Source organism: Mustela lutreola, chromosome 9, assembly GCF_030435805.1.
Source record: "Mustela lutreola isolate mMusLut2 chromosome 9, mMusLut2.pri, whole genome shotgun sequence".
Lineage (NCBI taxonomy): Eukaryota > Metazoa > Chordata > Mammalia > Carnivora > Mustelidae > Mustela > Mustela lutreola.
The window spans coordinates 60,158,939-60,176,193 of NC_081298.1; the positions used below are offsets into that span (position 1 = coordinate 60,158,939).

Here is a 17,255-nt window from a genome sequence, read left to right on the forward strand (position 1 = left end):
CACCTGACCACTCTAGCCCACTGCCTCCTCACAGCGGGGGGGGGGGGGGGTGCCTGAGACGTGGCCGGACGACCAGCATCATGCCTGATACCAATCAATCCTCATACAGAAGGCTGTACTATATAAAGCATAACACTTTTCCGCCATATACTCTGCTCAAATAAAAAGAGATCAAGTCATTATAGAACGTTTTTCCATTTTATTTTTTTAATGAATGACAGACCTACTCAATCATTTTATTCAATTTATTTAAATAAGGATAAGGCTACTTCAAAGACCTTTTACATACAAAAATGTACATTACAAGGTTGAACTTTCTGTACTGAATTACAAAACCTGCACAAGCATTTAATAAAAGAGCACACTTAAAAACATTTTGACCATTTTGTAGCCTCTAAAAATTACTGAAGTGGAGCAGTAGTAAATAGAGAAAGCTCTTACATACATGTGATTTAATCTACTGGCAGTTTTACTTAATGTAAGTTTTTAAAAAGGTCATTGCTATTGAGTGAGTCTCTAGACCAGTTTTAGAATCCTCTCTCAAAACTGAAGTCAACCAAAATATTATTTCAAATAATAATTACAATTCTGAAGAATTTTAATTCTAGCAAAAATATTATGGCCTCCTAGTAGCAGTTGAACCAACTTTCCAAAGTGCCTGGTAGCTGTCAAGATTATTAAAGCTATTGTGGTAAACTGTACTGCCTTTACAGCCACGGGGAAGCAATTCGGGGCCCTTGGTGCTGCAGGGGCTTGAGATTTCCAGAATTCACACAGCAGTCTGTGATCCCTCAAATGTAAGAGGACCGGGGGTCATCCTATCTTCACTTCTCAATGAATGCATAGGGCCAAGCATTATGACGTGCAAACCTAAGCCTGATACTTACGGTCTGCAAAAGGAGGATGGAGAATGGAAGCAGAGTAAGTTAAAACATGGGAAAGGAGAACAAGAAAAAGAAAACGGGCCATGAAGAAGAAGGGAAGAAAAGAAGACCTCTGGGGCACCTGGGTGGCTCAGTGGGTTAAAGCCTCTGCCTTCGGCTCAGGTCATGATCCTGGGGTCCTGGGATCGAGCCCCACATCGAGCTCTCTGCTCCGTGAGGAGCCTGCTTCCTCCTCTCTCTCTGCCTGCCTCTCTGCCTACTTGTGATCTCTGTCAAATAGATAAATAAAATCTTAAAAAAAAAAAAAAGAAGACCTCTGCCTATGGCAGGAAGTGGTAAAGCGCCTGAAAGTACACCTCAGAACCTACTTGCTGACCCGACCACTTAGCTGCCTACCGAGATAATAAAACAGGTGGCTCTGTTGGAACATGAAATCAACAGCAACAACATTAACCCATGTTCCTAAAATTCACTGACGGTATTCCAAAGTTGTCTGCCACTCCAAATGAGTCCTTCCAAACTTTAAAGCACACCAAAGCAACCCTTCAAAACCCAAGATGCTCGACACTTCTGCTTCAGATTCCCCTCACTCAGGACGCGTCATGACGTGGATGAAGACATTTCAAGACAAGCTATATCTATGCACCTTGAGAAGGCACAGTGCTCCAAGATGTCAGTATTATGGAATACACATTACGTGGTTTAGCACTTCTCCACACTCAAACTCAAAATAGCTCAATAATATGCTGCTCTATGAGCATTGATTCTGAATGTTCATAATATAAACTTCAATTTGAAGCAACAATGTTACACAGTTCAGCTGTTATTACCAACCTACTCTGTAAGTTAAATATACAAATTAAAAATTAATTTTATTGAGTAACTAAAATAAGTTTCCACTGACTTAAAACCGTCAAATGGCTAACTCTCTCTTAACTAAGAGAGGAACGCAGATGAAAGCAGAAGGGACAACTGAATTATCAAATAGAATTTGTCATTCTACCCTAAAATCTGTACTTTTAAAATATCCCTTAATATACAGTTACGTGGAGGGTTACTGTTGTCCTTCAATAATATTGAACATATCAGCTGTGCAGTTAACTCTATTATTCACTCACTTGGCGTAACATCAGTAATTTATGCAACACATAGTATGTATCGATTTTGTCTTATCTGTACAGATTTATAGTCTGGATAAAGGCAGAATGGCTAAAAACTAGAGGGTTCAAGTTTTAGTACAGTACTTACCTCCCAGGCTGAATGAATTTTTTGTAAGGCTATTTAATAGCGGAACTAAAATACTTGTTTTAACAAATCAGAAGAGGAAGGAGACTGCTGTAAAAAGTTAATGAAAAGGCGAACCCCAATGTGAAGATCAGTCATATAAGGAAAAAAGTATAAAGTATCCTCCACACTTGGTTAGAAATACAAGGCAAAAAAGTGGACAGGAGAACATGTGGCTAGAAGGTCTACCGTATGTTCCCACCGACTTCCATCAGACTGGGACGGTAACACTACTTTAACATGAACACAAAACCTCTGTGGGTGATGTGTGTGCGGCAGCCCTGTGGGAAGCTGCCTGTTACCCCAGCAGGGACCCCCATCCGGCTGGTACTTGTCTCCTACGAGGTCACTCTGCGGTGACTCCCGGCGTCGGCATCTCCTCTTCTGCCTACTCCAGATCATGCTAGGCATCCCACCTCTCACCACTATCCCTCCCGGACTCTCTCAGGTGCTGGAACTCCACCCCCCTCCTCCTATTTGCCAAACCTTCTGCCATAAGCTACCACCTCGAACATGACTACATCACCTGAAGATTTTAAAGTCGGCTTCTTTTGGAAAGGATGAAGCTCCTAGGAAGGAGTGACACCTGAGCTCCCAGAGCAAGATCAAAGACTGCTCATGAAAATAGTGAGGAGTGCTGCATGACAGGGACATCTTAAAGGGTGGACCAGCTGTGAGACTGACCAATCAACTCCTAATACACCAATTCTGTTACAACTTCAAGGGAAGGAACAATAGCAAGCACTGATTTCCCTTTTTGGTTTTTATGGGAAAAAGTAATGTAAGCACTTCAAGAACAGCAATTTCATCTGTATATTTGGAATAGTTTATTGGCAGCACTACAAATATGCTTTTCTTGGTGAACCTTAAGGAGGAGTTTGGCAGTATTTACTAAAATATTGGGAAAAACTGTTAAATTCTTTTGCTACGGAAAATAAATAAAAATTGTGAACTTCTAAAATATTTTGGGTTTAAACAAAAACCTCAAATTCCCCCAAATACTGAAACCGAGTAATTAAAATAATTCCTAAAATTCATCAGATGCTTTGTATCAGACTTGCAGCTAATGATTGACTGGGATCAATATAAATGACTTACACTAAGTCACCTGGTTTAAAAAGAAATTTTTTCCTAGTAAGGGCACAAAAGGCAAAAATTAAAAAAAATAATAATAATAAAAAGGAAGGGGAAAGGAAAGACTATTTTTTTTCAAACCTAATTTTAAGCCTCTTAAGAAAATTCCACAATAATCAGGATCTCTGTAAATACTGTCAATATATGCGAACTTGCTTGAAAAACTACAGTTACAGTTATATTTACATTTTTGGAAACTTTCCTTCAGGGCCATGTAACATGCTGTATCTTCCTCTTTGTTTCTGGGGGCTTCAGGTTATTCTGAAAAGACATGAACAGAAACCAGTTTACACCTGCAGAAATGTCAGAGGACAACTTGAAATGAGCACTTGAAACCACCGAAGTTTACTACTAATATATGAATGGCAGATCACTGCTGCCATCTGGTGGGAGAAGATTTAGAAGACTGGGAAATGCACGTCTCGCCTGCCACCCATTTTTTTCCAGCTGTGGTTCTCAAATCTCTGCATATTAGAATCACCCACAACACTTTCAAACATACCCAGACCTGGGTCTTATCCCAGAACTAATTAAGTCAGAATGCATACAAGGTGGCAGGGATGAGGCTCCGATTTCTGTCTGGGTTTTCTGGAAGCTCCTCCAGGTAATCCTGAAGTGCACTCAGAATTGAAAACGACTAAGGACTCCAGACCTGCTTCTTTCCTGCCTACCCCATCGCCTTCCTCAATCTCACAATCCAAGATCTTAATACTAGTAAATTTAAAAAAAAAAAAAAAATCATACCTCTGAAAGAGTAAAATTTTTCTGAGTAGAAAGATGTGTTTTAAGAGACTGAAAAAAAATCCTCAAGGCTAACTCTTTTATTATAATATTTGAGGTCTAGATTATTCTTCCTACTTTTTTTCCCTCCTTCCCACTCTTCTCTGACACCCTCCTCCTCTGCCCCACAAAAATGAAGTGGAAAGGCAGCTTGGTGAGACAGAAGCTCATGCAGAGGTCAAATAGGTCTGTATTCAAATAGCAACCAGGCCACTTACTAACTCTGAAACCCTGGACAAGTTTATTTAAACTATCTGAGCTTCCATTTCCTTATCTGTGAAATGAGAAAAAGAACTGTGCTATTGCACAGGGTAGCTGAAAGGGTGAACCAATGGAAGAACCAAACACTGGTCAGATTTACGGTAGTCTTCTTTCTGCTACTACTTTACAATGTTTGAACTACTCTGAGTTTTGATCCCTCTGACACACAATTTGAAGAGTATAATAAAGTCAAAGTATACCATAGGAATGCTACAGACTGAATGCATGTCCCCTCAAAATTCATATGTTGACATCTAATCCCCAATGTGACAGTATTAGGGGGCAGGGTCTTTGGAAGTGCTTAAATCACAACATAGGTGCTCTCATGAATGGGCCCTTAGAAAAGAGACCTCAGAGAGCTTACTTGCCCCTTCCACCACATGAGAACACAGCAGAAAGCAGCCTAGGGGGGGCGCCTGCGTGGCTCAGTGGATTAAAGCCTCTGCCTTCAGCTCAGGTCATGATCCCAGGGTCCTGGGATTGAGCCCCGCATTGGGCTCTTTGCTCAGCAGGGAGCCTGCTTCCTCCCCTCTCTCTCTGCCTGCCTCTCTGCCTACTTGTAATCTCTGTCTGTCAAATAAAATAAATAAAATCTTTAAAAAAAAAAAAAAGAAAAGAAAAGAAAGCAGCCTAGGGCGAATCAGGAAGTAGGTTTTCACCAGACAATGAACCTGACAGCACCTTGATTCTGCACTTGCCAGCCTCTAGAACTGTGGGAAATGCATGTCTGTTGTATAAGCCATCGAGTCAGTATTATATCGAGCAGTCTAAATAGACTAAGGCAAATAAACTATGATAAGGAATAATATAAAACTGCTTGGATGTTTAAAGTAAAATCATTTTCTGAGAAGCCCAAGGAAGAATCAAGTATGTATATGTATATACATATGTATTTGTACATATAAACACACATATAAGTGTATATACATACACATACATGTTTATGCCCTCTCACAAATTAAACTCTAAATATATTGCCTATCAGTACCAAATTTGCCAGTATATGAAATCCAAGCATCCGAATGCTTAACTATAATTCAGTCCAACACAGGACACTCCCCTACTTCCCCTACCTCTCCAAGGACAGATAAATTTGAGGGAAGGGGAGGTCTATGATAAATTCTGAATACTCTAGTGTGGTTTTAAGGTTAAGTATAAAACAGAATGAAGGTCAAAATGCTACTGAATAGATATGTAACTCTGGACAAACTACTTAACATTCTGAGCTTTACTAACAAAGGAATATTTTTCTCTTTTAGTCCCCCAAATGGTTAAAGGATTGAAATGACAAAAGTCTAGGGAAAGTGCCTAAGACATTTTAAGTAGAAATAAGTTTGGTAGACTTGAAAAAAACATTAACTTATCATCACGGATTTTATGATTCCAGGAGTCAACACTAAAAAGGACACGGAAGAGTCAGACCATTTAAGAGTTCAAGAACTGCCTGTGGCCCAGCTTACCCTTACCCACTCCACGAGGCCTCCCCACTCAGAGACTCCATCCCCTCTCTCTTACTAGCACAGAAGCCGCCCCACACTTACCACAGCCTCAGCTTCTTCTTTAGGGGCCGCTCGCTTTAACTTCACAGGAGTAGCTCCAACAGGGGACAAAGGTGGGGACTTCACAGGACCCAAAGGACTTTTCCTATGCGTTAAGTCATGGTTCTGTTTAGTGTCATTATTATTGTGTTCCATTTTATTGTTCATAGGCAAATTGGAAGACAGAATTAGGGGTGAAACACTTGAAGAGGAATTTGACAATTTTCGAAAGGCATTACTGGTAAAGCTTGCCTGAGGGGGAGGCCTGAGCCGGTCATTATCGCCATTCTCTGTCTTTCTCACTTTGATGCTTGTACTTGTTGAACTTCCATCAAACACGATGAGGGGTCTTTTCCTTAACCCATCTACAGTGCTAGTCCTGAAATCAAAGAGATAAATTCTTGAAAAATACCATCTGCAATGCAAACCAGTCTGCAGGAACTCAGAAGTAAAACAATGACCAGAAAACATTTACTGGTAAGACTCATCTATTTTACGGAGGACTCCTAGGAATGAAATTTTCTATGTTCATCCTAAATGAAGTGACAATTTTCTGATGTCTAAAGTATAAAATATTTATTGACAAGAAACTTAAGTTAGCTTTAATGTACACATAAAATTTTTTTTAACATCAACCAACCAATTAACCCTAGAACTTAAAACAAGATTTCCTAGCAACTAAAAATTTTAAGTTTTAAAAATCACCCCATCTAATTGATAAGGTTACCTTGACTATGTATCAGTTATTATTTTAAAAAGATAATGAACTATTAATAAAACTATAGCAAAACTACCACAGCGACACTCTATAGACAATGAGAATATTCTATTCATCAACAGTCTCTAAACTAAAGCCAAGGCACTCTCTAAATTCTAACTATAATATTTGTGTAATGTTAATTTTAAAATTTGGCAAGTCTTCATGATTAGATTCTGCAAAACCTAACTTCCACTCTGAATCATAAAGATAAATAATAAAAACATTCATTTGTCTACTATTCATTAAACCTCAAGTGAAACAACAGATTTATGGGGAAAAAAAAACTTAGTTAAACATGTAACAAGAACTTGAGCAGTTACTACGAAGAACACTTCAGCCTTCCTACACAAAGTGTGGTCGAGGGACCAGTAGCGTAAACATCACCTTGGAAGCCTGTTATGAAATGCAGAATCTGGGGCTTCAACCTGTCATTTTAACCAGATCCTAGGTGACTGGCCAAACTCACCAATTCTTAGGTTACCATAGAACATCATCTGGTAGCAGATAAAAATGACTTTCCTACATACACTGTGCCGCTGCCAAAGGGAAACAGAGGGCTCATCAGAGAGAGCAGGGCTCATCAGCTTGTGAGAGTTCAACCTAAGATCCCAGAGGCATGCTGAAGTTTGGGAAGCATTGCACTGTTGATCTGGGCCTCGCTCTGTGTGACCTGGGGCATATCACAATACTGCTAATTCAACAATACCAGACAATCTCTTAGATCCTTCCAGCTTTAAGATTTTGAGTCAAGAGTGAGATTTGTGGGGCGCCTGAGTGGCTCAGTGGGTTAAGCCTCTGCCTTTGGCTCAGGTCATGATCTCAGGATCCTGGGATCAAACCCTGCATCGGGCTCTCTGCTCAGCAGGGATTCTGCTTCCCCCTCTCTCTCTGCCTACCTCTTGCCTACTTGTGATCTCTCTGTCAAGTAAATAAATAAAATCTTAAAAAAAAAAAAAAAAAGAGTGAAATTTGTGGGTTTTTTCTTTAGAAAGTCACAAATCCGGGGCACCTTGGTGGCTCAGATGGTTAAGTGTCTGCCTTCAGCTTGGGTCATGATCCCAGGGTGCTGGGATCGAGACCAATGTTGGACTCCCTGCTCAGCAGGGATTCTGCTTCTCCCTCTCCCTCTGCCTGCTGCTCCCTCTGCTTATGCTGTCAAATAAATACATAAAATCTTAAAAAAAAAAAAAGTCATAAATCCTTTCAAAAAGGATACTGAGGAGCTTAAAGAGATCATCATACGAAGTAACAGTACTGAAGCTTTGCTTAGGACAATATGCATGAACATGCTGATCAAGAAGAAAATACTTTCTTATTAAGAATCAACAAAAGTGGGACGCCTGGGTGGCTCAGTTGGTTGGGCAGCTGCCTTCGGCTCAGGTCATGATCCCAGCGTCCTGGGATCGAGTCCCACATCGGGCTCCTTGCTCAGCAGGGAGCCTGCTTCTCCCTCTGCCTCTGCCTGCCATTCTGTCTGCCTGTGCTTGCTCTCTCCCCCTCTCTCTCTCTGATAAATAAATAAAATTTAAAAAAAAAAAAAAAGAATCAACAAAAGTAAAAAAAAAAAAAAAAAAAAGAATCAACAAAAGTAAGGGGTACCTGGGTGGCACAGTCAGTTAAGTGGCCAACTCTTGGTTTTAGCTCAGGTCATGATCTCAGGGTCCTGGGATGGAGCCCATTGGCCTATGAGCTCCAAACTCAGCTGAGGGTCTGCTTCAGGATACTATCTCTCCCTCTGCCCCTCCCCCTCCCACCACTCACTCAAGCCCGCTCTATAAAATAGATTTTTTAAAAAGATGAATCAACAAATGTAAACCGAAGATGTATTTGGCATAACCACAGATTTACAAAAGCTAACACTAATATGTAGCCCATACCACTATATAACCATCAAGCTAAAATGATGTTTAATCTGAACTGAATGTGTTCCTGATCAAAAGAAAGACCATTTTCCCAAAATAACTATGAGCATACATGTTACATTCTTCAACTATTTTCATACCTGGGGAATACTCCCCCTACCAATCATGAGTTCTTCTTTGTAACTAGAGATTAACACCCCTCATCAACTTGGAGCCAGTATTCGCCCTTACGCTCAGCCCTCATTCCACTTTCTCCCACAATCACTAGTGCGCTGCCAATGACAGTACCTTACAAACAGAAGGCTCTAAAAATAAATTCAGTAATTAATCAATAGCGCCCACTTGTGATAAAACAGACACAGGAAACGAAATAACTAGCCCACTCAAGGATCTTAGCACACTTTGTTCTCATTAAACTATCTATCACTGTTACAGAAACATAACCATTTAAGAAGGAAATTTGCTTGTGGTTTTATGAAAAATTTTCTGAAATTTAAAAATCTTAGTGTCGGGGCGCCTGGGTGGCTCCGTGGGTTAAAGCCTCTGCCTTTGGCTCAGGTCATGATCCCAGGGTCCTGGGATTGAGCTCCGCATAGGCTCTCTGCTCAGCAGGGAGCCTGCTTCCCTTCCTCTCTCTCTGCCTGCCTCTCTGCCTACTTGTGATCTCTGTCTGTCAAATAAATAAAATCTTTAAAAAAAAAAAAAAATCTTAGTGTCCCTGAAGCTATATGACAGTTCCTTCATTTCTTTATTATTCGAAGACCTTAAAGTCTTGACTCCACATTTTCTCACAATTCAGCAAATCTTGTTGGCTCTACCTCCAGACTCCAGCCACTTCTTACCAAGTTCCCTACTTCAGTCGAAGTCCCCACCATTTATCACCTGGATCACAGTACAGCCTCCTGATTGATTTTCCTGTTCCCTTTCCCCTATCTTAAATCACGTCTCTGTACTGCAGCCACAGTGACGCTATTAAAATGCACATCAGATGATATCGCCACTTTGCTCAAAACCTTCCAATGGCTTCTTATCTCACAGCAAAGCCAGTGTTCTTACAATGACTTACAAAGCCTTACAGGATCTAACCCAACAAACTCCCCTACTCACCTCCAATAAACCTCTTTTCTCTACTCTCCTTTTGACTCTCTCTGCTTTGGCCTTGATGGGCTCTTTATTGTTCTTGGTTTATGACCGGCACACTCCTGACCCAGGCTCTAGTATTCTGTCTGGAATGCTAGCTTGCTGCTCTTAAATAACACCTACAGGTTTCTTTACTGAAATGACATTTCCCAGTGAGGTTGTTTTTGGCCACTTTACCTAAAATGGCAATCTCTCTCCCTGATTTACTTTTCTCCTTAGCATTTATATGTATCACCATGTAACATACCATGTATTTTAGCTAATTTTTAAAATTATGTTTCTCCCAATTGAAAATATGAGCAGAGAATTGTTGGTTTTAGTCATGCTATAAGCACAGTGCCTGATGCTCAATAAATAGTTATTGAGTAAATGAATTTTTCTTACCTAAGTTTATTTTACCTGGAGAAAAAAAAAGAAAAGCAAAATTGTTAAGTCATAGGAGATAAAAACCACAACCACTACCAAGTACCTTTTAGTCTCATTTTTCATCTCATGTTGCTCTCTTTTCTTTTCCATCATTTTCCCCCACCTATTCTTTGGCAAATCTCTTTGAGGCAACGGAATTGCGTGCTGAACATAAAGATCAGTGAGATTGTCTTTGTTTATTCTTATGTCATTTTCAACAGCTATGTTCTTCTGTGAAAAAGGAAACAAAAGTAATTTCAAAATAACATCCTTCATGGTAATTACTACCTATCTAACAGGGTAGAACATTCCTGCTTAAGTAATAAATTTTATAATTATAACGCTTAATAAGTATCTATTTTATAACTTATTTTCCACAATATAATTTAATACTTATTATTTTACTTACAATTTAAAACATATGAAATTTAATTTAACTTAACTCTTAATTTACATTTACCATTCTATAATTATACCGTTACTATGTATTTACTGTAATTACAGAATTTGTTATTTAAGTGTGAGTTTATTATTTAAGTCGTATAGGAACTTATAGGGACTTCAAGTACACTGCAATCCCACATAGTACTATAAGTAGTATTTCGGAGGTTAACCTCTGCAAATATTAAGTTTAGGCTCATCTTAAAAGACAATGATCATATATTCTCAGTGTGACAAGGACTGCAGTCCACAACTGGTCAGTCAGTCATCAGGCATGGAGACCATTTCCAGTAGCATGGAATCCATGAGGTAAATTGAAAATGGGAGACTTCCTGGGGAAATCAGACAAAAAAAAAGCCAACAACGATAACTATTACTGCATGCTGTCAAAAAGTTACCCAGAGTGTGACTATCATGATCAAAGGAGTGGGCTGGAGGTCTCACCCCAAATACTGTTTCCCTCATCTCCCTAATAATACTTCTTAAATTGAAGTCAACTACCAAGATTTCAAATGGCCCTACAGGTGGACGCTGTAGTCCCCTTACTAATGACTGTACTGATAAGAGTGCATCATTACAAACTGCCCTTCATATTTTCACCAGTCTTTTCAAGTAGCTTCCAGTCACTGTCCAGCCATTCCTCTCTAAATTACCTCATTCTCCCTCACTTTCCAATTTGCTCTCAACATCATGGAAAACATGCAGCACAAGGAAAAGGAGTAGCTACAATAAAGAGTTTGGATTTATCAAGTCCAATCTATGTACTCTGATAAACTTATCCTGATTACTTTTTTCTTCTAAATTTAAAAGTACAAATATTACTTTTCTCTGTTATACTTGACCATCCTTTGTTATCAGTTTTCACCCTCTATTCACTCAGAAATATGAAAAAACCCTGGAGAGTCCCCTGGATAACATTTCCAGATAATTCATAGGCACCGTAGTTTAGGAATTACTGCTCCAGGGTGGTAGTTCTTGAGCTATGGTCCCTGGGCTAGCAGCAAGAAGTTGTTGAAAATGCCCATGTTCAGGCCACGCCTTGCACCTACTGAATCTGACACTCTGGGGATGGAACCCAATAATTTGTGTTTTAACATGCTCTGGGGTGATTCGTGATTCTGATGTGCCTAAAAAGTTTGAGAACCTCAGGGGAAAGGTAACCTCCATAAATCTACTCAGTAGGGCTGAAGGAAATTAGCGAAAGAGTACTAAGGCGTAAACATATAGAAAGCAACAAAATATGGTACTTAAAACCACAAGAAAACTTGCAGTAATTCTCTACGACTTTAAACCAAGTTCATCTCTTCTTTTGTCTTGTTTTTTGTTGATTGTGTGAGGTCACATTAGCTCGAAAAGAGGAAATGCTGCATTGAGAGCCAGGAGTCCTGAATTCTCCCCCATTTAGCAATGGTATGACCTTAAATAAAAGTCACTTCACTTCTCTGAGACTGAGTTTCATCTTTAAACGAGGTGGGGATATGAACAAAGGGCGATTTCTCCGACGCTTTCCAGCCCTGACAGTCCTTGATTATTACCCTTCATTTCTACTACGATTCCGCCCCCCGACCCCCCGCACACATTTAGGCCGCTCGAGTCGCCTAGGACTCCTCTGTCAGAGCCATCAAATACCCAAGAGGATGAGTCATAATTCTCAAGAATTCCTGATATTCTAAGGACCTCTGTTTCACGGATAGAGGTGTGGGGCGACCTGGTTCGCCCGTGTGGAGTGGAGAGTGACACAAACCCGGCGGGAGGGGCGACGGCGGCGGGTGTGTCCGCTTGCCACTGAGGATTACTTGGGGCCAGCTCAAGTCCGAACCCCTCTCCAAAATGGCCCACCCGTCCCGGCGCGCCCGACCTGCTCCAGGGTGAGGAGAAGGAACTCCTGGGACAGTAGCTCCGGGTGCAGCAGCAGCTCCGAATCCGTGCAGCTGCGACCGCCCACATCCCCCGCCATCGTCGTCGCCAGGAGACCCCGGCCGGCTACCCACAAGCCTCCACGAAAGAAGCGTCCCGGAAGTGACGTGAGGGCGGGGGGTAGTGAGTGTGACGTCACTCCTGGTGCGCCTGGCGTCGCGTTCCGCATCTGGTGGCGGACCGGCGTGCTGGGACAGATCTTGTTAAGGGAGGACTCTCGGGACCGAAAGAAGCGGAAGGACGTCTTCAGAGAAAACGATTGTCATTTGACTTCCTACAAGAAGAGTCAAGAAAAACGAAGATCCCGAAGCGGGCCACGATTGGTCGCGCTTTCTGTGACGTCCAGGGCAGAAGCCAAAGGGATTCCTTAGGGCAGTCTCGCGGGAAAGGGGGGGGGGGCAGCTAGATGTCCTTTACCTCTGTATATGGCACTTGTCGCTTCTGAAATTGTTTCTGTTTCCTGATCCTCCTTCAAGATGATGATCTTAGGTCAGAGACTTTAATTCTTTGTAACCCCATGGCCTCACACATAGTAGGTTCTCAAGTATTCCCTGAAGTAATACTCTGAATTAACCTGCTCACGTATGGAAATAATAACAAAATTACTAGTGAAAAGGCCAGACATTTGTTAGACATTAACGATGTGCCAGGCACTGGATTTAATATGGATAATCTTGCTCCTCAGAATAGCACTATGAAGTATATGTTATGAGAATGTTTATTTTCCAGGTGAGAAAACAGGCATTGGGTAATTTGCTGAAGACCAGAGATTGAGGAAGTAGCAAGCCAGGCACTTAAGTACATTTTCTCTGCTCTTATAACTACTATGAAGTACCAGTTTTGAACGTATTCTTGTAGGTTTCCGCGATGATATAATCCTTGGCAATTCACTAAGAACTCTCTTCTACTTCTCTTTCATCTTTTGTAGGAGAGATACACATCCCAAAACATTAGGCACATTTAAAACTTGCAGGCTGGTCTAAGTGTTTTGCGAACAGCAACTCTGAGATGCATCCTCTTACTGGAAGTCATTGCACTAAAACATGTGAGCAACTCCGAGGACGCTAAAAGATAAACCTTGAAGAAGCATTGGAAAATAAGTGAGATGCTAAATCAAAAAGATCATGTAAGGCTTAGAGGTGTTTTGCAATTTTTCTTTATCATTTATGTATATGATATTTTATCTAGAAATTGACTTTCAAAACTGGGCAGAAACTTCAGTTAGTCCGGTTCTTTCATTTTAGTGTTGAGGAAGCTGACCTGAAAGACATTGAAATGACTTGCCCAAAATAGAACGGAGTTTTAGACCTGAGCTGAGGGAGGTATTTGGATGTTCTAATTTGCAGTTAAGTGCATTAACTTCATGGTATTAGAATCATGGTATTTTATATCCAAAATCTGATTACATTTTCATAACAATAGTGAAATTAGTGTGGCTGGTGTTATCCTCATTTCCCTTTCTAGAAGGCATGTTGTTTTAATGGCAAAAGCAGTTGTCTTGGAAGGAGCCTGGGCTTGAAAACTAGACCTTAGTTCAAATTTTTTTTCCTGCAGCAAAACGAGACCATGGGTGAGTTACTTAAGTCTCTCGGCCTCAATCTTATCAGAAAAAATTGCTGTGCTAACATCTGTGAAGAATTATCAAAGGAGTACAGATTATATAACACACTTGGCACAGAGCAGGTGCTTATTAACTGGTAGCTGTTTTTTTAGAAAGTATTCAACCATAATTATGAGGCAGTCTACAAAACTGGTGAAAGGGCAGGCTTTGGAGTGGCCCAGACTTGGATTTTAATCTTGGCTCCAGCACTCACCTAGGGCAAATATTTCATGTCTCCCCACTGCAGTGTCCTCACCTGTGAAGTGGACACTGTAAGGCAATGTTGTGAGGTTGGAGCCAGACAGTGTAAAGTGCTTCCTCTGTTGCCACTAACTGGAGATTTGTTGTAGTCTATTGATTGTCATCAAAGGAAGCAAGTGGCAGGATGGTGGTGTGGGTGGGGGAAAAATTGAGCTTAAGAGTCTGAAAATATGATTTACATCCTTGCTGTGCTCTTTTACCCTGTGGTTTTCTAGACCAATCACCTAATCTAAAGCCTCAAGCTCTTTATCAGCAAAAATGTTTTGTGAAAGGTAAGATCTGTTCTCCACCCCCGCCCCCCCCCCCCGTTTTTGTTAATTTCCCAAACGTACTTCTCCGCTTTAAAACTAAATCCATTAAGATAATTCCAGTTCCCTCTGAACCAAAAATCTCTAGAGGGAGTATCTCCTGGGGCAGGAAAAAACCTCAGATTCAGAGAGGAGGAAGTAGATTCAAACACAAACATTTGCCTAAGGAAAGAGAGACTATTTGATAAAGCCTGCCCCCACTGCATCCTGGGCAGAGCCTGGGGGATGGAGCCTGAGAGAATTTGTGGCAGGTGACTGTGCTTTAATCGGAATTTCTGATTTAGGAATTGGGGTGAAGGAGAATTTGCATTTCTAACAAGTTCTGAGGTAATGTTTCAAATATGTGTGGGCAAAAGGGCCACCTCACAGAAATTTCTGCCACATCACAGGGCAAGGAAGCCACAGACATTCCTCAATCCTCAAGCTAAGCAGTCGCCTTGATTGGAAGGACCAGGCCTGTCAGCACCGGAACAATGCAACTGAAAACCAAACACTAGAGTGGACAAAGAACATCTCAGAACCCTGTGGGGACCAGTGATGCTAGGACCTGACATCTCCGGCTTCCTATCTTGGCACTTTAGAAATTCCCGGACCTGATTAACACAGGCCTGGGAAAGAGGGAGGGCCTTTGTTGATAAAATTATTGTCACTGAGGCTGAGTGGGGGCTTGAAAAAGAAATAAAACTCAGTTACGGAAAAAAATTCTATTTGTTACACATTTGAGTTTGTAGACTAAAGTTCATTCCTGCTACTCTGTTATCTGTGAGTATTCTATAGTAACCAACAGTATTTATGTTTAGTATTTATAAGAATTTTCTCTTTACTCAAAAATCATGAGGTTTTATTCTTTAACATTTTTATTTGGTGCCTATACTTGAGAAAAACAAACTGAGGGATACCAATAAAACTTCCATGCCTGGCACTGCCTCACTAGGTTATGAGTTCCTGTAGAACAGGGTGCACACATTTACTCTGAGTCTCCCATCTGGTTAGTAGCACACACAATGCTTGTATTTAGTAGGTACTCGGTAAATGTTCAATGAATGAGTCATGAATAAAATATGTACTGACGACTTTGGGCGTTGATTCTCCTTGTTGGTAGTGTAATATTTAAGATAGTTATGTTATGAATATTTAGTATTCTCAAAAATATATTTGAGCATGAATAAAATTAAAAACTTCAGGGCACCTGTGTGGCTCAGTGGGTTAGGGCCTCTGCCTTCGGCTCAGGTCAGGATCCCAGGGTCCTGGGATGGAGCCCCACGTTGGGCCCTCTGCTCAGTGGGGAGCCTGCTCCCTTCTGCCTCTCTTCTGCCTGCCTCTCTGCCTAATTGTGATCTCTGTCTGTCAAATAAATAAATAAAATCTTTTTAAAAAGTTAAGGAACTTCAAAGTGAATATAACAGTTTGAAGAGTTCTTCACATTTTTGACCTGGGTTTCTAGGTGTTTAGAACAACAGTTCTGCTTCAAGTTTCAAATAACTACTTTCAGTGCCGCAGTAATAATTAATGGTTATATTTTTATTACCATTTCTTATTCTTTTTATGATCAGATCATAATAAAGATGCATTTGTGGACTTCAACTACTCATCCCATAGATAACCTTTCATGAGCTTCTTGAAACATTGTTTTGTCTTTGGGTTCTGGGTACCCAGCAAAATGCTTCCAACACTGTGTGAGACCAGTAGCGTGCACTGAATGAATATGAGCAAACCTTTCCTGATTCTCAGGCACTTCCTAACTCAGCTCTCCTGTGACCAAACTTCTAGAGCACATTACTTTTTTGCCTTAGGATTGGATTAGGTGGGTCTTTCTTTCACATATTCCACTAAATCAAGGGTTCTCAAAATTGAGTGATTATTAGGGTCAACTGGAGAGCTTGTGAAAAACTCTTTGCTGGGCCCCAGCCCACAATTCTGATTTAGGAAGTTTGGAGTAGGGACATGGGAATTTCCATTTGCAGGTTCTGAGATGATGTTGATATTGTTGATGATTGACCATACTTCCTAAACCATTGCACAAAATTAAGTTGCTTGAGGGCGGGGTCTGGGTCTTCCTCATTTCAGGATCCCCAGCAGCCTCTGCCATAGTACCTGGGACATGGGAGTAGTTCAAGAAATAGTGGACTTGGGGGCATCTGGTTGGCTCAGTGGGTTAATCCTCTGCCTTCAGCTCAGGTCATGATCTCGGTCCTAGAATCATTGGCCTCTCTGCTCAGCGGGGAGCCTACTTTCCCCTCTCTCTCTGTCCCTCTGCCTACTTGTGATCTCTCTCTCTCTCTCTGTCAAATAAATAAATGAAAAAAAAATAGTGGACTTGAATAATAGTTCAAAGTTTATTTTACTGAATTTAGATTACAGGTATATGAATATATGTACATATATCCTTAAGTGAGCTAATACATGTAAAAGCTCTTAAAACATGACATGTAGTGAACTAAGTTTGCTTAAAAAATAATAAATGTGATCTTTCTTTGCTTAACTTCATCGTCTAAAATGATATCCAAACGTTCAAGAGATACGCTCTTAATAAGACTGCTTATAAATGAGAGTAGCAGAATGTTAGCATTAAAAGCCTCTTTTGAAGATAGTCCGGTTTATTAACATTGAGCATCAGGGATTTTCAGAATTGGTTATGTGCTTCCTACATGCAGATAGATACAGTGAGAACATGACAGAC

The 17,255-nt window shown here is 40.7% G+C and overlaps 1 protein-coding gene and 1 long non-coding RNA gene across 6 annotated transcripts; one reads left to right on the forward strand and one right to left on the reverse strand.

The window, feature by feature from the left end:
• Positions 1–231: 231 nt before the first annotated feature.
• Positions 232–12,523, reverse strand: C9H2orf49 (chromosome 9 C2orf49 homolog). Of its 3 annotated transcripts, none has more exons than XM_059134325.1 (5): positions 12,348–12,521; positions 10,113–10,279; positions 6,134–6,260; positions 5,885–6,007; positions 232–3,563 (listed from the first exon to the last, which is right to left on the reverse strand). In XM_059134325.1, the coding sequence occupies exons 1-5, from the start codon at positions 12,444–12,446 to the stop codon at positions 3,507–3,509; spliced, it is 573 nt and encodes a 190-aa protein (XP_058990308.1). In that variant the 5' UTR covers positions 12,447–12,521; the 3' UTR covers positions 232–3,506. The 3 variants fall into 3 exon arrangements, with proteins under 3 accessions (XP_058990308.1, XP_058990307.1, XP_058990310.1); XM_059134327.1 differs by having other exon boundaries at positions 3,542–3,563; positions 5,885–5,987; positions 12,348–12,523; XM_059134324.1 differs by having other exon boundaries at positions 5,885–6,260; positions 12,348–12,522.
• Positions 12,524–12,543: 20 nt separating this feature from the next.
• On the forward strand, positions 12,544–15,649 carry LOC131808324 (uncharacterized). Of its 3 annotated transcripts, none has more exons than XR_009344777.1 (4): positions 12,544–12,895; positions 13,136–13,545; positions 14,483–14,539; positions 14,965–15,649. It is a non-coding gene; the product is annotated as an uncharacterized LOC131808324 (long non-coding RNA). The 3 variants fall into 3 exon arrangements; XR_009344778.1 differs by having other exon boundaries at positions 13,136–13,532; XR_009344779.1 differs by lacking the exon at positions 13,136–13,545.
• The last annotated feature ends 1,606 nt before the right edge of the window (positions 15,650–17,255 follow it).